Here is a 22,149-nt window from a genome sequence, read left to right as displayed (position 1 = left end):
GCCTGCAAAACAAAATACCACTGTGCAAAACGGCTGGCTATGTCAGCAAACACATTGCACTAAAATGTAAACATATTTAGTAGTCTGAAATACATGAATTGAAGGGTGGTATGTCCTTGTACATACAACTTAAATGATATATCTGTTGACAATTTAATGACTTGCGTTTCATGGTTAAACCTACCTTTAAAGTAGTCTGTTTTTTCTGGAAAGATTTTCTTTTGTGGCTTCACGGGGGCATGTTTATTTTCATTTTTCTTGAATAATGCCAGACGCACAGCTGGGTCTGGCCAAGGAGAAGAAGAAGATTCAATCAGTAAAAACATAGACCTTTTGAACAAGGTATGTATGGATAATAGATATGTTGTGACAGAGATTGAGTATCACTGAAATTTGACTAACTAAGTGGAAGCAATAACTAAACTGCTGTCATGTGCAACATAATACAAACACTGTCTCACATGGCACAGCTTTCATTCTATTTGAAGTGAAAGTTGGAGTTCGGGTATAAAATTGTGACATAAATAAAGATGACTGGGTTTCTGGAATTAGAGGCATGTTCTTAAAGATGGGATCAAAGCCATTTAAAGTCAAGAAGCACCTTGTATTATTGCTCCAATATTTAATGTGGTGATGTAATAGCTGCTTGATTAGTGTGTAATGTTATGATATGATGAAAGGTTTTCTGGTTATTCCAGATGTTAATTGAAGTGGGATACAAGACCAAAAATAGACATTTCCTGCAACAGCCCTTAAGTAAGAACATAAGAAAGTTTACAAATGAGAGGAGGCCATTCGCCCAATCGTGCTCGTTTGGTGTCCGTTAATAACTAAGTGATCCAAGGATCCTATCCTTATACATAACAACCAGGAAAAGTTACATTATCTAAAATACATACAGCATTGAGGGGTTAAGTTCTTGAATTATACCGTGGATATCAAAACTGTATTTGGTCTTATAGGAAATAAGGGGTTAGGGGAATCGGCCTCTGAAATATGCATATATACTGTAAGAAATTGAAATTGTACATAGACAAACATGAGAAATAAAAGTAATGTAGTACTCTACTGTATAAGAAAAGGAAAGTTATTCAGAGTTTATGAAGAGCGCATTACACTATCCAATATGGATGTTCTCACAGCGAGAATCACGGCCTCACTGTGAGGCTGTGACTGGGACAGAAACGTGAGTGGGTGTAGGGACATCCATCATGATCTCACCAGTGCATAGAACTGAGCATTTAATACAAAAATAATGATAATGAAAATGAAAAATCATCGCAATCTTCCGCATCACCATGAAAACCTGTGGATAATCAAAACTGGACCCCGTATTGTATAAAGCAGATACAAATATAGATAACTAAATATAAATTGTGTTAACCAAACAAGGGATTAGTGTACAAGTGTCTGTTTATTGACAGATAAGGGATTTGTTAAGATGATTTTCCTTTTGAAAAATTACCTACCTAGCTATTAAGATCAAAATGATGTGTTAATGTACAGTTATTTAAAGGACTTACCAAGCTTTCTTTGGTTCTGTTGACTCTTAGACTTCATTTTCTGCGCTCTCTTTATCATAAGTTGAGCAGTATAGCTGTCTCTTAATCCCCTGTGAACAAGATGTCAGACATCATAAAGCTTATGGAAATAGCTATGAAGTGTATGTTACGTGCAGATCAAGAGTTAAACATTTGGTCTATTTTTAAACATCTTTAACAGTGTAAATGGCAATATTATCATATTATGCTTTTGGGATTTCTAGGAATTGGCTTATCTAGCATTCAATATAACACTCTTAAATGAAGACCATTATAGAACAGAATTGCTGTTGCCTCTTGTCCAGACATTGTGCAGTTTGTAGCACTGTTCCAGATGAAGAATATATAGTAACATGCCAAACACTGTAGTATGAATCTTTTTATATGCAATCAAAAATGATTTATCAAAAGATATCTGACATCATATTTATGTTTAATTTATGTACAGACAATACAAACTAAATGCCCAGTGTTGGCCACTTGGCAAACCAAACGACAAGTAAAATCCCAATGTTAGTTGCTGTCTGGCTATGTTTCCTGAGGAATATCACTCAGTTATTTTATTGTTATGTTTAAGAGTGTGTCCCTATCTTTCCTGCATTGATTGCACAGTAGAGATATAATTGATAGGTGAAGATGGAAGATGAATAGGCTTTTTATTTGCTGTTAGTGTGACTGAATGCAAATACACACATTTCAGTACATCATATTCAATATCAGTACCAACACAATAGTACATTTATTTTCAAAAATTCCACCAATGATTCACGGTATCCTCAGTTAACTCTTGATTAGTAATTTGGAATTTTGTCAGTTACATTCAAATCCTCAAAACAATTTTAGTATAATTAAAAAAACCTTTTACTTACCATTCTTCTAATATTTGCTCTTTCTTCCTTGATGGAGGAATCGGTTTGGCTCTTGAAGCTGCTGATTGCGCTCTACTACATAAAACAAATCATTGAAGATATATGAAAAAACAACAGAAAATATTATTAAATTATTCATATGTATATATGTTAATGCATATTATTGGTCAACAAACAGAAGAGATCTGAAACTGTATAACAAAAACAACAGAAGGAACAGACTGGGCTAATTAAACCTGCTTCGAGAAACTCATGCAAGCATAATTTAAATTGATACTCTGATACAAAGGGAATACCACTTCTGGTTTGTGGCTATAAACTTGGAAATGCTAACTGTCTTAGCATTGTTTAGAGTACACATGTGTTCTTTAAACTGCACATCTGTTTTTGAAAACACGTGTGCCTTTTGTTATGTTTTAGTTTTATAATTTATACTATAGTTTAAAACTTTTTTTTTTTTTAACAAACAAAACAGCCTCTTTGTAAAAGAACCACTGTAAGAGCAATATAAGGTAAGGGACTCCTTTTTCTTAATTTCTTCAAAAGACTATTGTAGATATACAACTGTCATTCTCCACAATGCTAATGAGTTAAATGTACAGCATCTCAAGTAAGAATTAATACACAAGGTGTTAACTTATTATTTGGGCAATTATATATAGATTGCACAAAGCAATTAATAAACAAATCAATCTATGAATTGATTATATTAAGTTTCCCTAAATCAATCTGGTGTTGATGATGGATATGTACTGATACCTGCTGCTACATTCAGAAGTCTGTGATGATGAATATTGCTCTCTGGTTGGTGTCTCTTCATTCACTTCACTTGACCAGGCTTCTTTTGGCTTCCACAGTAACCCTGGTTGACTTTCTGTTGAGGCTTGATAGTTTGGAGGCTGTTATATACAATGCAGTTAAATAAAAAAGTATCATCCATTAACAAATTTCTTTAGCTTCATTCAAAATGTGCAACTTAATAATACATGTATTACCTTTTCAACTCAGAAGAGCTGAGTAATTATATTGTAGCGCTATGTGTTTAGTAAGCTGGAGTGGGGAGGGTATTGCTGCCCTTGGAAAAGTTTCCCACACAGCATGGCTAGTTAATGTGCAGAAGAATTACAAAAAAATCATTTTTATTTTTACTCATACTTAATCAGCAGATCCTTTTAGCCACCCATTAGTTTTGGTGTTGTAGTTATAAGATTAATATTTGAATTGGCTTGTCAAATATGTGGTCATCCACAGGTTTATGTTTTGTGGTCAATGGTCTTTATAAATTACAAATGCAGGATACTGTATGACAACTCTATTATTGAATACAAAACAGCAATGCAGCAAGCTGTTCTTTTACACAATATGAAGAGCCAGATTCTTTCAATCACATTAAAGTTTAGAAAATATTATATTGTCTTGTTTTTTTTTTTTTTAATTAATGGTAATAGAATAGTTTAATTGTAAGCATATTAGCAAATTAAAATATATACAAGGGAATAGATAGACACAGACAGATGGATAGACAGATACATCAACAGACAAACAAATAAATCATTCAAATAATACAGTATAGAAAATACATAACTGGTAATGGACAAAGAAAATCTTATTTCAATGAACATGATATATGTGCATGCTTACAATTACCCATTTTAAAGAATAGCCTACTTCTGGATTCTGAAGTTGATTGTATTTTCCTTTATTAATTTTAAACAAAGTCTACACTCACAGCTGCAGTAGATCACTGTGCTGCTACTGTGATGTAAAGTGCTGAAACGCATCCAAAGTAAAGAAGAAGAAGAAACGAAGAAAAGGCCCGTTGAAAAATGACATCTGGTGATGCAGAGGAAGTGTGAGGCTTTTTAAAAGTAATTGTGTTTTTCAAGGTAATAAATTTAAGTATTAATCACAGCAGTACCATTTATCCTCCAGGAATAAAGCGAGACTGAAGAGTAAGAAGTTTCCATGCTGTTACCTTTGGCCAGTGCAGCTGCTCTGACACTGGCAGGGTTTTGGAAGAAAAACTATTTGAATCCAGGGTTCGCCAGTACTTCTCCATAGCAGCCTGTTTATAAACACAACAAGGAACAAAATCTGTAATAATGGTACAATAATTTCATAGATAAATAAAATGTTATAATAATAATATTTATAATAATTGTCATAGTAGTAGTAGTAGGAGGAGTAAACACCTTACCTTACCTTCATGATGTTTACTCTTCATACATCAGAAACTGTACTAGAATTAACCATTCATACTTCAAAGCACAGTAAAAATCATTTGAAAAGCAAGGTAATCTGAGAGACATGCTTTTACATGCGTCGCACTAGTCTGGCATTCAATATGAAAGACTGGTCTATATCTGCTTTCTTACAAATAGTTCAACTCTACATTGGAGATGACATGTTAATGTTCTAACAGAAATACATTTCATAACCTCAGATCGTCTCTTTCATAAACCTACCCAGCACAATACAATGATGCAGATGCAGATAATCAGTTACTTATGGTGGTTGTTATAATCATTCATACATTAGATTTCAGTTTTTGTTTTTAAAATATATAGTAATATTTGTTCTAATATTATATATATAGTAAGTAATATATAAATAAATTCAAGACAATCTGCTCTTGTGACATACTTCATGGTGATTTTCTTCCTTCTACTTAAAAGCAAACCCCAAACATGACTTCTTAAATCACCAACAGGTGTGCAGAAATGTTCATCAGTATATACATATCAATAGCTAATACTAGCTAAAAAGTGGAAACCAATTAATATGAAAGCATTCTGTACTGATGGGACAGGAAGGCATGCAAACCTGTGTCCTTAACTGTACCATGTAGCAGACGTATCCAACAATATTTACATGTTAACAGTCAGATCAGTATAGACCTGCCGATTGTTCTTGATGAAATGGAAATTAAATTACAGACACACATTAGTGAAAGAAAATACATTAAAATAGGGGTGTACACCTATATATTATTGCATACTGGAACTTTTGGAAATTGATTTATTAATACTTGGTTTTAAATAATTCAGAAAAGAATGGAGGCTAATATATAATATTTCAAAATCCCAGGATGCATTTTTCTTGTCCTTTCAAAATGTAGGTTCGTGCATGTAGTAAATGAATATTAAAGCCTTTATTGTGGATGGGTAGCATTGTTTTGATGTGAATGAATAAAATATTGTAAATACAATGACCAACGTTACTTTTTTGGTAATGGGGCACAGATTAAGAGCTCAGCATCTAACACTACATACCTCATCAAATGCAACTTCATCCATATTCATTTCTTCAAAATCATCATCCATCTCATTGACTTTAACAGCGGCAAGTGCAGAATGCAGCTTCTTCCGTAAAACATAACCCTTCCAAGTGGCCTAAAGGTAAAAAAGGGTTGTAGATCAAATGTAAATGTAAATATTATATGTTATCCCATTAGGAAGATAAAACATGTTAACCTTACATTAATTGCTGAGTGATCTGTTTTCTGAACTTTGCATGACATCTCAAGAAACAAGACAAATAGGAACGCCAGAATACTTCTAAATCTTCAAATTCCCCACGGAGAGACTTCACAAGTAAGCAGAAAGGAATCTTATAGCTCCCACTACTGAAAACCTGGGTCATCTAATTAATTATTTTACAAATCCTTATGGACCTATTAAACTGAGTGAAGAGAGAATAAAATATTTCTGGAAAAGTTAAATGTCAAGTTGCATGTTTTCCAACTAGTATCAAGTACACAGGAATACACAGAAAATGAGGCAATAAAACACGTATATCCCCATATTGTAAAAAAAGCAAAAATTAAAGGAAAGTCACAAACACATCAGAGAGACATGCTAACAGTAACTAACATTTTTGTAACTAATTCATATTTGCTACAAAAAGTGCACAAGCAAAATTAATGTTTGCTATAAATAGTGCAGAAGAAGTTATTCTTTACAATTTTGCAGATACCATATCAGATGTATATATCAAATACCCAAAGTAAAGGAGGAGTTGTAGGGATTATATATTTTACAAAGGTGATGCCCTCTGCAGTAGCAGTTTTCTGCAGGTCACTTTGGGGAAACGTGTCTGGTCTGCTACATGACTAATTTATCATTTTGTAATCAAGTAGGGTGGCCATCATTAATGTCAGGGCGCTATATGTACCAGTTTAATGTACACAAACATAAAATTACATTTATTAATTTAATGACACACAACATTTCATAATTGTAGTAGTAGAGTATTCATTTCTGCATTGAAACATGAAGGTTCCTGAAGGTTAATAAGTGAGACCAAATATCAAAGAAATAATATTGTAAATCATAAAATTAGCAATATTTATGTCTAGTTTGACTATAATGCCTCAGTAAATATACTTTTATACTTTTTTATAAGTGACAAATGTAAGTGATCTAGATTTTCCTACCTGAATGACAGTTGCTGCCTTTTCCGTATCCATGCATGTCTTTTTTGAATTTTGTAAAGAGCATTGGTTCAACCGGTTGTTCTTGCAAATACAGTATTTTCTCCAAGCTGACTGTATCACCATCGCTGCAATGTGTTGGGCTGAGCGCCACTGATTTCTGCGGCACAGGTATCCTCTCCAGTAACTCTGGATACGCACCACTGCCATGCTTTTTAAAACAGAACTGTAATGTTAGTGTCACTGTGCATGATAGACCATACATTACCAACAGCTAAAAACAATATCTCAATGTGAATGAATGCCAGCATTCATGCAATTACACACCTCCAACCCTGATCTAAAACACAAGATTTCTCTATTAATTCCCTATAATGACATGCTGTGTTAAAAATGTTTCAAGGGAAATGTCAGTGCTTTTTTTGTTTCTTTGTTTTTATCTACAGCGCCTGTTTAGCAAGAGTTCTTAGTATTTTCTGCTTTACAAGACATTACAACAAAATGCTGTACAATATATAATTACAAGAGAGGAAATGTCAGATTAAATTACTTTGATCTACTGTCTGCATACATGTGAATGAGTTATGCAAATAAGCCGTATTATATTACAGCATTTTGGAGCTGAATTTCACTTTCCATATATATATATATATATATATATATATATATATATATATATATATATATATATATATATATTTTGTTTCCAGTGGAAACCGTTTTATAGTGGTATCATTCATTTTAATTGTTAGCTGCTTCATATTACTTTAATGTTTTACTCTGTGTTCTGGAATTCCTTTGAAGATTAAGAAACAGAATTAATGTACCTACAATTTAAATGACAACAGTTAAAGTGTGTGTAATTTCCAATTCAACACCTAACTTTAGCTCAGTGATATGCCTTAACCTGGTAAGTTAAGTAACTTATATAAAACTTAATATCACTTCTGCCCCAAAAATAAAATTAAATAAATTGTTTTAGTGAAATGCTTGATACCGACCTATTTGAAATATCATGAATTTAAACAAAGAGAGTATATATTGTAGTTTAAAGTCATCTAAGAAGATTTCTGTAATGTCTTCTGGTCAAATCATGCAGGTTCTATCAAGGTGTGATTTTCTTAAATTGTTCAGTTATGGTTTGCATTTTAGGCATTCAGGGAGTTTAAACAAAATCAACACGTGTAAACTTTTACTTTTTAAGGTCTTTGCTTTGATGTTGATGAAGGTGCCTTCCGTGCAGCATTGCAGAGAGCTGTGCTGCATGCTTTTGTTGGGGAGTAGCTGTATAACTTTTGCCCTTTTTGTCTCTGGGCTCATTCTCTTTACTTTCCTCACTGGTAAAGGCAGAACTTCCTGCATTTACTCCTAATATCTCGGCTTCCTGGTTCCCCTGATCCTGGACGGCAGTGTACCAGTTGACTGCAAGCTGAACTTGGCTTGGAATGATCCATCGTTTAGAAAACTCTTCGGGGTCCTGGTTATTTTCCTTGGCTTGACTGATAAAAGGGATATTGTGCTGATGCCTGTCACTGGCTCCTTGCATCAAAAGGTTGTCTTGAGCTCCTGGTTCATCTCCATCACTGATGCTCATGTCCCCATATTCATGAGCATATCTGTGTTCATCAGCCAGCGCTTTCAATTCATCACTTTGCCGACTTATAGTCACTGGGACATCCAGAGGACAAAGAACACTGCTAAAAAAGAAAATACACTGTTATACAATATTTCATCACCATAGTCAATCTATTATATTAAATATTGTATTCAATTGTACCCAAAGCTTTTAAGGTTTAAGATAATTAGTAAAAACTGAATTTAAGACACTCCTAAAGTACTTGTTCTGACGTTAAAGTTTATTTCAATTTTAATTAATGTTAAGCTTATTTATTTATTTGTTGTTGTAAAAGGGCAGTTGCTAAAGGAATCCAACAGCTTACACAAATCCTTACATTCGTGATTCATTTAAAGACACAAAGGTCTCAGTTTCTCCTGTAGGTCATCTAATCCATACACTATGGAGTCGTCAATTTGCCCACAGGGAAAATAAGGATTAAAGAGCAGATTACCAAAACGCCTATGAGCAACAATTGCAAGGTCTATGAAACATCAGCAGAGTAAGTCAATGCACCCCCAATCTATCTTTACTAAATGTGTTATCAAACTATTGCTGACACATGTGATTTCAGTGGACTGACCTAAAATCAACATGTATGTACATACATAGCGTGGCTCAAAAATGTGTTCACACCTGATAGAATGTAGAAGCTATTAAAAATACTTAAAGCGGACATCAAATACTAATGATTCTCTGGGGCATGAACACTTTTAGTCATCGATACAGAAAAGTGGATGTTCAGCATATGATATACAATTTGCTTTATTTGTAATTATAATAAATGCTTATCAGTGAGACAGAAATGTGATGAATTTGAGTCATGTACAGTCCTCTAAATAGGCAGTTTGTACATTAGTAAGCACAACAAATTTCATTTAGTTCGGGGGTTTTGTGTATCCCTAGAATATGGCTGCATTTCACACAATGTGTCTTTTCATGGAGAGAATTGAAATAGTACAAAGAGTGCTAAAGAGCAAATTATTCTATTAGCAATGGTAAGCTCCTCCACCGTGCCCATCGACCTCTGCAGTAATCCCTACTCAGATTTAGGTCAAGTGAGTTGCCCTAGGTAGTGCAGGTCAAAGCATCTGCCAACCGTTCACAATACTAGCCCTATTCAAATCCTCTGAAAAGATTATCCCAGACACAGTGCCACAGTATTCATCAACCAGATACCTGCTAGTTCACCACTGGGTCAATAAGCCAATCATTTACTATATTTAGCATCTGTGTCTTGCAACATGTTTCTACTTTAAAAATAATAATAATAATGTCAAGATTGCTTAAATTTGCCTTTTGTTGTCATATGAAATGCAAATTTGACTTGGCATTGTTAGTTAAAAGCATATCACTATTGAATTAAAGTAGGATCACTTCGTACATATGAAATTAATCATACTCAATTATGTATAATGTATTTTAAAATCTGAATACTGTTCAATAATTAAAACTAGAATTTAACTAGAATACAACTAAGAAGCATGTAAATAAAAACAACAACAGCACCAACAACAGAAACCTAGAAGACACTTCCAACACATCTCAATGACTGGCCTTGTAAAGCAACATTTTCCAACAATGTATTGTTTCCATGTGGTTTTGACATGACAGTTTTTGGTCAAATGTTGAATCTTCACAATTATCTGACACCAGTAACATTATTAAACCTTAAAACCATTAGAAATATGTTCAGCAGTGTTGGTAACCAATTAAAATAAATAAACAAACATATTTATGTAGGCATTTGTAGAATTCATAGATTGTTTATCTTGTGTGTAAACTATGTGAAGAACATTTTGAATGGGCTGTGCATTTAAACCCCTATTTTAATATTTGCTATACACTCACACTGAAGTCCTCAAGACACAATCTGTTTTTAGATCTGTGTGGCACTGTGGTCTAGACTTTCACCTTTTTAAACTTTTATTTGACATCAGGTCAGGTCAAAAGTTAAATGATGATGGTGGTCTCAACTTAGTCCCAAAAGCACCATTGTCTACATCATAGAAAAAAAAAAAGTATATATATAAGAGAATATGGCTAAAATTAATATGATTGTAGTGTTCTATTCAAAAGAAACTCTGAACTGAACTGAACTGCTGTGGAGAAATGCTTTTCATCTTTTCCAAAGTATAATTTTCAAAGGTCAGGGGGATTAAGCCAAAATGTCAAAACATTGCATAACAACTTTAGGTTTACTTGTAGGTGGTCTGAAAATATTCAAAGCCTAAACTGACTAAGTAAAGCACAATAATAATTGTAATGCTTTATAGTCACGGCATGAAAATATCCACATTTATGTTTTAATGTGAAAATGTTGTTGCTGTTTATAAGAAAGACACTATTGCTGTGCTGTTAACTGTCTACGGCAGTTATAAAAATGCATACACTTTTTATTTGAGTAAATGACAAGCAATCTAACATCTAGTGCATTTTAGTTATATTACATATTTCAATTACCATGACTATTCTGACATTACCAATAACTTAACTGTTTCTATCACTGCTTTACATCACCACCACAATACACCCAAAGAAATGTAAGCAGTACTTCAGTGTTTCTAAATCTAGCATGATCATCTTCAAATCTGCTAAAACTGTCCAGTTAATGTGCACAAACTACTGAAGCTAGAGTAAGTCTTGTATAATATCTGCTCATCGGGCACCTTCTGTGTAAAGCCATACTTTTTGATTTATTTGAACAGAAAGCGGGAAGTGGCGCTTTTTCATGGGTGTTTAGCTAACAATTGTAAATATCTTTCCAGCTAGGACCTGAAACAGTTATGTTCTGTATAAAATGCTATGTTACACATCTTGTGAAGTTTAACTTCCGTGGTCCTCTCCATACTAACCCCCCAAGATTTTAAGGTAAGCGAAAGCTGAAGAATAATACTTACCGACGTTCACTATCATGTCTTTTAAGCAAGCGCTCTAGCTGCTTAAGCTGGTCTTGACAGAGTGCCAAGAAACTCCCTGGTGGTGGTCTGGTGCTTCTGTCTGAGGGAGATACTTGTGTCGAGTTTATAAACTCTTCATTAATCTTCTTTAAGCCCGGCAAAATCCCTCGTACAGAAGACCTGAAGAAGTGGAAGAGGGAAAACTGAAGTTTTTCTTTTTTTTTCATGTTTGATAAAACACCCTTTTTTCATTTTCTGTGATAGTGTTTATTCATGTGGCACAGAATGCATGTTTACAAAATTCTCAAATATCATCTTAACACGTAAGAGAAAAAACATAAACAGAGCACTTTAATATTGTGTTTGTTTTTTAAACCTGACACAAACGCAATCCTGTAACTTGGTCAATTATTTGTTACGCTTATATCTTGAACATTTCAAATAGTGATACTTTGATGAAATTTGACTATATATATTAGTGTAGATTTCACTTATTCATTTGTACCCCACTTTATGTTTTGAAAATGTAATTATGTAGTAGGCATTGTCCAGATCCATCAGATATATGCCATCAAAACGTCTCAAATCATCAGGTCTATCATGTATCAGTGCAAGTCTAGCAAACCCTCCAACCTCTTTATACTTCATTTTTTCTCTTAAAAGTGTTTACTTTACACAGATGAAACCACTTAAAATCTTGGATAAAATATATACCAAATTTGACATTTAGGACCCCAGAGAGTCAACAAGATTTTCTTCAATACAGAACAAAAGATTTTGTTTGAGCCCGATGCTCTCATGGAAGAAGTATGTGATGACATGGTGCACAGATTAAAGGCTAAAAGGGTATTTGGGCTTCAATCCATGACTGGACTCTAGGTTGGCAGTCAAGCATTATTTGTTTCAAAATGTTACGGTTTAAAACTTAAGCAATTAAATCTGGGCAGTTATTGGTGGCCTTGATGTAAACTGAAAGTTCAGCTGTAGGATATTATGACATGCACCCCCATGCCTTGGGGTAAAGACATGCTTTCAAATGGAATCTAAAAAATCTGTATATAAAAATAAAAATCAAGCCAAGATGGTGAAACCGGGCATTTACTACAAGCAGCTACTTTATTTTACAAACTAAAATTAAGTACTCATTTTATTTCCACTAATAGTAATGCAATCAGAAAAATATACAATTAGTTGTACAATATTACAATAAATTGTTAACTTATCATGACTTCCCAAACAGACATTATTTCATACAACAGTTCATAATCGGCTAATGATAGAATTTGAATCCAGCTAGGAAACTCAAATGGAAATAGCATAATCCTCAATTACATTAATCCTATAGTCATAGCTGCTTCTTTAAGTTCAATCATATATTCATTGTGCCAAGTGACAACAGTTGCATAAACTCACAGCAGTTCAAGTGATGAATTTATACCTCAGTCTACATAGCACTGTACAATTTATGTATTATATTTGTGCCTATTTTTAGCCTTATTTATATTTTATTACGGAGAACCAAAGTCTTGATATCTCCACAAGAGATATAATATTGCAGTCTCAACACGAATACTAGTAATGGCTTCACATGGAGTCTATTACAAGTAAATAGTAATTAATAAAATAAAATAAATAATAGAAAAAATGCTACGGAGAGTTCAATAATCCGAGATGAAAGTATCTTGAAACAGAGTGATCTTAGCAGTGCTATTCCCAGCTGTGTCCTTCGTCAAGAAGGAATGAACCTATATTTCATTCAGTGAAAACTTCCTTGAAAACACCGTTGCTTAAAGAGGTTCAATTAATCATCACAAAGTGGAATGCATTCCTCTTCATGAGCTCAGACTGCTTTTAAAATATAATACTTCGCAATATTCTTTAGTGCCTTAATTTAGGCAGTGTTATCACTGGCCAGAGATGAAAGTGTCGGTTGGATCGGGAAATACTAGAGCTAATTCCATTGTTGGCATTAAGGGTTATGCAAAGTTCAATGGAACATTTGGCCTATGTTTCAGTCAATGGTGGAACCCACAAAATCCCTATGTAGAACCAACACGTATTTCATTTTGTTTTCAGGATTAGTATTAGCCAGGTCATCCTGAAAGGGTACCTTTCAAGTAATGAAATGCAGATAAAAAGAACTCACTTCCCTATTTGACAGTATAGTTACAGAGGGCAATACCAGTCCCACTAAACCTGAGTCTATATACAGCTATGAAACTATTTTAACATTATGCAGGACTATAGAGACTGTCATTATAATTATAGCATACTATACAAGTAAAATGTAAAATAGTCATGAAATGCATAGTTTATTTAATTTATATAGCAATGTATATAAACCTTATTAAATATATCTATAACAATCACACATCAACAATTCAACAACACCAAGGCACAGACGAGATCGGGATCTGCAAAGTAGTAAATCAGGGAGATACAATATGTCTAAAACTATTCACGGCAACACTTGAAGAGGTGTTTAAGATTTTCGACTGGGTAGAAAAAGGAATCAAGATAAACAGAGCATAGGCATTTGAACAATCTATGATTTGCCAATGACATCGTCATCTTTGTAAAAACTCCTGAAGACCTGCAGCTTCATAATTCAAGACCTCTCAGAAGCAAGTTAGAAAACCAGACTCAAATTGAACATGAGGAAGACCAAAGTCATGTTTAGCTTTGATTGGTGTAAGAAAATTGAAGTAAATCAATGGATATCGAAGGTGTGTCTACCTTGGACAGCAAATCATCACAGATGGAGATCTTATGGAAGAAATCAAGAGAAGAGTGAAATAGTGCATTTGGAAGAAACAGCACACTGCTGAAAGGAAATCTGCCCATTTACCTGAAGAGAATAGTATTTGATCAATGCACTACCGGTGCTCACGTATGAATCCTGTTTACTAAATGCAAAGATGTTACAGAAATTGTGGATGACTGAAAACAGCATGGAAAAATGTATGCTTGGAATAACAAGAAGAGATAGAAAAACAAATAAATGAATCAGAGCATAAACAACAGTATGTGACATCATCAATAGAGTGTAAAATGTTAAAATGGCAATGGGTCATTCTATTTGCAAAAAGAACAGACCAAAGATGGACAAAGGAAGCTATCGAATGGATCCCAAGAGAGGAGCTAGGATAAGACCAAACAAAAAATGGGAAGATGAAATAAGAAGCTTTGCTGGTGTGACCTGGAACAGAAATGCTGTACAGTGAATTAAATGGAAACAATTTGGGGAGGCCAGTGGATCAATTAATTCTTATGATTATATTACCATCACCTTAAAATAATATATACAATTAATATTTTACCCTTACCAGCTTTACTATTTGAGACAATAGTTTAATTATAAAGAACAGTAAGAAATAAAAAAGCCCTCTCTCTCCAAAAGAGGTCATTTAAGATACGTTTGGAAATGCTCACAATATCTCTGAATATGAAGCTTTATCAAATGCTGTTTCCTGCATCAAACGGTGAATCAAGAGGATAAATATGCATTGATTATTGCAGAATCATGAATTTATTGAAATATATGATTCTCTTTTAAAAGTTCAATTTGATTTATTTTTTTACAGTTTCATTCTTGAAAACCGCTGACAAAACTATGGGAATATAAATGAAGGGCTTCAGACGCCCCCTTGTGGCAAGTGCATACAACTTTCACAGTAGTTTTATCGCTTTCTATAGATATTTTGCCTGAAAATAAAATGGAGAGTCGATTATTCATCTTAAATTAAAAAGTTATACCTGCATATAAATATAATAAACATACAATTCAACATCAATTATGTCATGAATTGGTTACTAATTACATTTAAAAATCTTCAAAGAATATTCAGCAAAATTAAATTAAAATGAAAAATGAAAATGCTCCTAATACTCCTAATACAGTAGAATTATTATTATTATTATTATTATTATTATTATTATTATTATTATTATTATTGTTCATGATACAGTTAAAACATTCAATATTTAGTTGTTTGGTTTACAAATACAATGATGTTATACATTTGATGAAAATACATTGAATAATTTATTTAGGCGGACATTAAATCAAAAGTTTGACACCCTCGCTAATCTCAAATTACAAACCTGTACTCAGTTGTAGCTACCTATTACGTTAAAGGAGATTTATTTATATTACACATAAGGAAACCCACTACCATGTACTGTGTTATAATTACAATTAGTGGGAAGGTCAAAGTTTTGATTTAATCACAGCCTCAATGTATGACAGATTTCATGTAGGATAGTTTAAATAAAAATATTTTCCATTACCTCCAATTTGTTTCTTGTTCAAAAGGGTTTCCGATCAGGTTAATCTCTTTAAGACTTAAACATCCCTCAAGACATGACTGGATATCGCTTAGTTCTGAAATAAACAATTAGTCATAGTAACACTCTGCTGCACAGTTGGGACTAAAACGTTTTAGGTTTTGAGAGAAAATAGATCTGAAAAAGTTTTAAATAAAATAAAAATGTGCTGGTAGTAATGATGTCATATATACATATAAATACCTAGAAAACAGATTAAATTAAAAAAAGTAAATGTAATTCAAATATTGTTAAGTTGCTGTTTAAAAACAAATGTATTTATAATACAGTGCTTTACTATATTTTAAATAAGATATGGAATACAAGTTACCTGAAAGGCAATTATGACTGATATCAAACTTCAACAAAGACACAAAGTCTGAGAGAGGTCCCAAATGAGTCAAGCTGAAAAGTATAATAATGAAATAATTATATATATCACGATGACATAATACAAAAGACATGATGTTAGAGTTATACACTTCTTGATGAGTATGTTTTTACTCTGCTGTCATGTGTTATAGTATTCTGTCACTCTGAATTCCAAAATAATGAACTGGTCAAATTAACAGCCTGCACACAAACATAAGATCTATGCCTATCCTTTAACATAAAAAATATTTTGCTAACAAAATGGTCAGTATCTAATTTGAAATGGAAGAATCAGTGAACAAAAGGATTTGGAAATTAACATAGAATTCAACACTGAAATGAATAATATGATAATATTTATAGTTCACCTGTTTCTTGATACTGAAAGCATCCTGAGAAGTGGAAGCCAGCAAGCTGATAAGCTCTCCAGTGAAACAATATTATTGTCATCCATATACAACTCCTTCATCAGCACATGGTTTACCAAACTGGGTGGCTACATTAAACAAAAGATCATCATGAATCCAGAGACTGATTTAAAAACAAATCAATACATTCCATTCAACGCTATTAAATGCATCACATTTCGGTGCAATTTAGTATTGTAAAATTAAAACAGACATCTAGAAAGACATGATTGCAAGTAAGTTTTGATCATTCAAATATTATGAATTAAAGTCATCATAGGATAAAATACATGATATCATTCCGGAATCATATTACCTCTGTGAGATTATTTCCCTGGAGCTTCAATGTAGTGAGCAGCGCACAGTTGTCTAAGCCGTCGATATTGTTGAGATGGTTGTAAGCACAATCAAGGTACAAGAGAGTAGATGTTTCCTTTAAGCCTTTAGTGCTGATTAACTGATTATGGTCGATTATTAGTGTTTGGAGCTTCTTTAAAGATTCCAAACCACCTATGATATAAAAAAGCTGCATTAATCCATAACAACACACAGCAAGAGATGGAAAACAAATGCATTTACTTCTGATACAATGTTACAATTATTGTGAGAAAGATAGACCTATATCTATAAGGTTCAACTTTAATTTAGACTAGCTCTACAATAGGTTTAATACTTTAATGCAGATACATTTTTAAAATAATAACTTGCTAGGTCATCTAGATAAAGTAGTAAACTAGATTAAACTAGATACTACAAAAACATACACTTGACTACTGGGTAATTTAAAGTGAAAATGGTAAGAAAAGCACAGTACTAGAACAGTATCCCTATTTAATCACTATCAAAACCATAGAGTTAAGGATATCTACCCCATGTATTTTCTTGTAGAACAATGGGGAAGTTTACATGCAGTGTTTTTCACTTGCAAAGTGATGGTGCGTGTGCACGTTTGGCCCGAAACCTGGACAGAATCAGGCTTGCAGCAAAAAAATTTCCCCAGAGCAGGACAGGGTCAATCCCAAGTATGAGTAAATTATGTAAAAATGAAAACATGGGAAAAATACACCCATTTCCACATGTAAACCCACATTTCACATGTAAATAATCATATACATCCTTAAATGGCCACATAATAAAAGTGCAAGATAACTGGATAAAGTAAGTTGTTGATGGACATTTCATGATTAACAGGTGGTGTATTTCAGGTTAATGGCAATACGTAAAGATTTTTTTTCTTTTTTCTTTCCTATTATCATTAAACTCTCTATATTGCTGTGGGTCTGTTGTTGTTCAGTACTGTACATCGTGTTTTAATTCTAACTTTATAAAACACTTCTATTCACGGCTTGCAGCTCCAGCAGTGACATGAAAAACCACTCGGGTAAGATCAGTAAAACAAAGTATTAAACAATGCAAGGTACAGCTGCACTGTTTAATTTGAACTCGTTGTCACATGACAGCCATGGATTCCAAGACGTAAGCATCTTGAGTATTATTCTCACGCATGTAAACCCCCTTTCTGGGATTTCCCTGCAAAAACAGCATGAGAGCTGTATGTAGAGCTTATTTACATATTCATTCACTCCTTTGCCCTTAATTTGCATGACCTTGTGTAAACAGCAGCTCCTCCTGAGTGCAATAAACTCATAAAGATCAACATTTGTATAAACCAGAGGAGATTCTTCCTTTTCTTACACAAAGCAATATTGCCACCACATGGATACAAAGTGCAGTTGCTAGTCAATGGGAAATTCAAGAATACATGAAACTGTTTTGTCATTAACAGTACAAAAAGATTACTCAGTGTCATGTTTAAATGTGCATATTGCATATTATTTTATAAAAGATTTGATAACATTTCAGATTAGGGCCTGAAACTTGTTAAAATGCCAGGGTTTCCCCCAGAAATGTATAAAACAACATCAACGCTTAAACTGCTATCACTAATATTACCAAATATTTGATAAGTACTTTTACACATATTTGACTCATATTAGCCATGTATAGAAGAACATAAATACATATATAAGTGCATCCTTACTGATGCGTGTGATGTGGTTGTGTGACAGTTCCAGCACCTGCACATTACTGGCTGCTTCCAAACCATGAACAGATGTCAGCTGATTCTGATTCAGGAGAAGGATTTCAATGTTATCCAGATCCTGACAGTTAAGGAACTGGATTGTATTTTCCTAAAAAAAAAATATAGAAAAGAAACAATAACTATGTTGTAGTGAAACTCATATCAATAAGATAATTTGTGCAGAACTGATTCACATGCATGTTAAAGCAATATTATTAGACTTGGAAATATACATGTTGAATGTACCTGTACATCAATATATTTTAGATCTTTGCAGCCACTGAGACCATCTAAAGCTGTCAAGCCACACCTTCTGAGACTCAGCATTTGCAGTTTCGTACACTCTGACAGTGTAGACAGGCTGCAGCCAGGCAAGTCTTGAAGTGTTACTCTTGTGACCTATAATTAAAATGTATAAACACAACATCACAGTGACAACACAGAAAGGCATGGTTCTACACATAGTTGTTGTCAGCTACTAATACAATTATCGACCACACAACAAGAAGAAAATGTAATTCTGGTTTGCTGGAACGCATATCTCTGTATCAACAGCCAGGATTAAACATTACTAAAGTTGGTAGGAAAATTCAAAAAGTAATTAAAAATGACGTGATATAATACTAAAGTTGCAAAAAGCTTTTAACAGTAAATCCTGTGATGCATGCACATTATATCACTTGGAAGGAATGACTTATTCTTCAAGTACCTGCTTCAAAGAAATCCAGTCACCAGATTGAAGGATAGTCTTTGTACTCAAGGCAGGCAGCTGCACCGCTGAACTTTTTCTGATCACTTTCCGTTTCACCACCTGCATCCTCTTATGCTGCATGGATATCTGAGACCAGGGAGTGCAGGCTTTCATCCACGCCAGCCTCTTCTGCTCAGTACCGTCAGGCAAACACATCTGGTGTGATGGAGAAGTTGTGTCCGAGACCGTAACACTTTCGTAATTAACTTCACTTTTCCCGTACGGTCCTGGTTGACAAGGTGACCCAAGTACAGCTTCATCTGTGCAACAGAAACTCCCATTCTCCTGCAAAGACTGGCCTTTAATGCTGGTGACACTGTCCATCTCTGTTTTGTCTGTAAAAGGTGGACTGCTCTCAGTGTTACAACTTACTAAAGCATTTGTGATTTTAAGAGATGTTTCCACATGTAAATCAGACTGCTCTTTATTTGTTTGCTCAACAACTCTGGTGTCACTACCTAAACAACTTGAGACTTGCACCAGCGTTGTAGAGTGTGTGCACTTTTGTCGAGATATTGTACTAATTTCATCAAGGCGTATAGCAGCACTTGAATGTTCACATTTCATTTGTTTCTCTTTGAGTAGATCCTCCTTTTGCTTTTGCATCTCCTCATTTTCACTTTTCTTCCTGAGCTCGTCCAATCTCTTCCTCTCCATCTCTTCTGCCCTTCTCTGTTCCTCCCTTTTCTTTTTTTCTGCCTCCCTTGCCTGTCTTTCTTCCTCCTCCATCCTCAGTCTTCTCTCACATTCTTCCCTTTGCTTCATTTCTTCCTCCTTCCTTTTTCTCGCTTCTTCCAACTTCAGTTTCCGCTCCCTTTCCAAGCGCAGGCGGTCCTCTTCCTTGGCCTTTCTGTAAGCAGCTTGTCTCCTCTCCTGCTCCTCCCTCGCCAGCCGCTCCGCGACATCTTTCTGCTTCTTTTCTTCCTCTTCTCTAAGTTTTTGTTCCTCTATCTTTTTCCTGAGCCTCTCCTCTCGTTCCCTCTGCTCCTTCTGCAGCTGCAGCTGTAGTTCTCTCTTCCTCTTCCTCTCCTCTCTCTTCTGGCTCAGGACGAACGCGGTCTTTTTCAGGACCAGGAATCGTCGGACTGTAGCCTGGATTCTTATTGCCGCTCTGCACTGAATATCTTCTGTTCTCTTTCTTTCCATGGCTTGTTGTCTTTCAAAAGCTCTTTTCTGCTCGTCCATGTGTTTTTGCAAGTGTTCGATCAGTTCCTGTACATCAAAGCAACGGGAAACGTTAGAAAACATTTTTAATTGGAGATCCTATAAGTATAGGAAAGTATAAGAAAATAAAGTAAATGCAGCAAGCCTATAAATCATTACAAAAATATGTTTTTATACATAGAGAATATGCTTTTAAAATATAGTTTTTAAAAATATATAGGCATGCATGCATAGCTGTGAATGTATAACAAAGGAAAGGGACAAAGGCTCAGTCTATCTCTAACTATATTCTTGTTATAAACTTAGCATGTTTTAAAATATAATGTACCCAATAACTGTTTTTTCTTTAAGTGAAGAAATAAATACCTCTTGAGTACGTAGTTCCTGTTGTGTTTTTTCATATTCCTCTTGTGCTTTTGCTTCCAGTTCAGCCTGCCGTTTCTGTGAATAAATACCCTGGGTGAATAGAAGGTCAGTTCCAATGTTCCAAAAGTTACACTATTTAATCAGTGTTACAAAAATATATCTAACATAATATTTTGCTTTTTCAGTGGAGCTTGGTCCTTTAAAATTCCAACAGCACTTGTAATATTAGTCCTCTATCCCTGCTAGATAGCACTTATTATGCTTATTATGCTCCTCTCGTTCTTGAATGTTTTCCTCCTTGCTCCCTTTCCCGTAGCCCTCGTCTGTAACCCTACATCTTGACAGCACTTAGCTTTCACCGTCCAGGATGTAGGAAGTCTCTTACTGTACTTGTGTAAATTATAAATTGAATTTGTAAAATGTATTATTTTGAATTGCTATGTTTTAGCTAAGTTGAATTTGTAATGATTGATGCCTTGTACTTCTCTGTATTTTTGCACTTATGTTGTAAGTCGCCCTGGATAAGGGTGTCTGCCAAGAAATAAAAATAATAATAATAATAAAATATAAGGTAAAGGGTTGGACTTATGTTATGCTTTTGTCTGCATTCGGCAAAATGTTAAGAATAAGAAATGTAGGCCTAGTCGATATCTCAGTGGCAGAATGGGTTGATTAGAAAATATTCTGATACCAATGTCTCAAATTTACTACTGCGCATTTATGACACCTTCCCATTCAGTTGTGTCATTTGTGTCTTACCATATTTTTATCTTCTAATTTTTCCAAATCCTCTTCAAACTTTCTCTGCTTCTTTCTCTCTTCCTCCTCCCTTTGCTCTTTCTGCTGTTGGATTTTCTTTTCCATGAGCTTCACAGTCCTGTTCTCTTCTATTTCTTTCAATTTCTTCTCCAAAAGCTCCAGTTCCCGGTGACATCGTGTCTCGGTTTCTACATATTCAGTAGCCAGAGCGTCCTCCAAGTTCTCTAAAAATTGTATTTATTACAGGCTGTACATAGTTGTGGGACTACTATAATGTTTCAAAAGGTTATTAGAATGGGCAGACCAATCACTGTAGAACTTTATATTTCTTTTTTAAAACTACACATTTTTCAATTAATATTTCTAATCCATTTGTCATTTCAATAATAAAGGAAACATTAAGAGGAATCCGGTCACTAAAAAGGATCTACAATATTAGTAGAAATATATCATATAAGCCATAATTGTCCTCCTTCTTCTTCTTCTCTTGCTGGTTTAAATGTCAATTCTCAAAAACCAATATCTGAATTCAATATCTTGCTAAATGTGGGTGCTCCCTCAAGT

General features: G+C 34.2%; 2 protein-coding genes across 2 annotated transcripts in view; one reads left to right on the top strand and one right to left on the bottom strand.

Moving 5' to 3' along the window:
* LOC136771840 (tetraspanin-19) overlaps positions 1 to 22,149 on the top strand; it is an 87,139-nt gene that overhangs the window by 48,804 nt on the left and 16,186 nt on the right. The window lies entirely within an intron of this gene.
* lrriq1 (leucine-rich repeats and IQ motif containing 1) overlaps positions 1 to 22,149 on the bottom strand; it is a 38,763-nt gene that overhangs the window by 14,433 nt on the left and 2,181 nt on the right. Inside the window, exons 6-23 of the mRNA XM_066724265.1 lie at positions 21,586 to 21,809; positions 20,827 to 20,901; positions 19,255 to 20,508; positions 18,792 to 18,944; positions 18,504 to 18,654; positions 16,779 to 16,972; positions 16,424 to 16,551; positions 16,015 to 16,088; positions 15,648 to 15,741; positions 11,358 to 11,537; positions 8,039 to 8,539; positions 6,846 to 7,053; positions 5,683 to 5,802; positions 4,386 to 4,475; positions 3,170 to 3,309; positions 2,411 to 2,485; positions 1,524 to 1,612; positions 185 to 286 (exon numbers count right to left, since the gene is read on the bottom strand). Of these exons, the coding sequence (XP_066580362.1) occupies positions 185 to 286; positions 1,524 to 1,612; positions 2,411 to 2,485; positions 3,170 to 3,309; positions 4,386 to 4,475; positions 5,683 to 5,802; positions 6,846 to 7,053; positions 8,039 to 8,539; positions 11,358 to 11,537; positions 15,648 to 15,741; positions 16,015 to 16,088; positions 16,424 to 16,551; positions 16,779 to 16,972; positions 18,504 to 18,654; positions 18,792 to 18,944; positions 19,255 to 20,508; positions 20,827 to 20,901; positions 21,586 to 21,809 (3,852 nt within the window). The remainder of the gene's footprint in view (positions 1 to 184; positions 287 to 1,523; positions 1,613 to 2,410; positions 2,486 to 3,169; positions 3,310 to 4,385; positions 4,476 to 5,682; positions 5,803 to 6,845; positions 7,054 to 8,038; positions 8,540 to 11,357; positions 11,538 to 15,647; positions 15,742 to 16,014; positions 16,089 to 16,423; positions 16,552 to 16,778; positions 16,973 to 18,503; positions 18,655 to 18,791; positions 18,945 to 19,254; positions 20,509 to 20,826; positions 20,902 to 21,585; positions 21,810 to 22,149) is intronic.

Source organism: Amia ocellicauda, chromosome 15 (assembly GCF_036373705.1).
Source record: "Amia ocellicauda isolate fAmiCal2 chromosome 15, fAmiCal2.hap1, whole genome shotgun sequence".
Classification (NCBI taxonomy): Eukaryota; Metazoa; Chordata; class Actinopteri; order Amiiformes; family Amiidae; genus Amia; species Amia ocellicauda.
The sequence above is the reverse complement of the archived record's forward strand: the minus strand, read 5'-3'. Positions and strand labels throughout refer to the sequence as shown.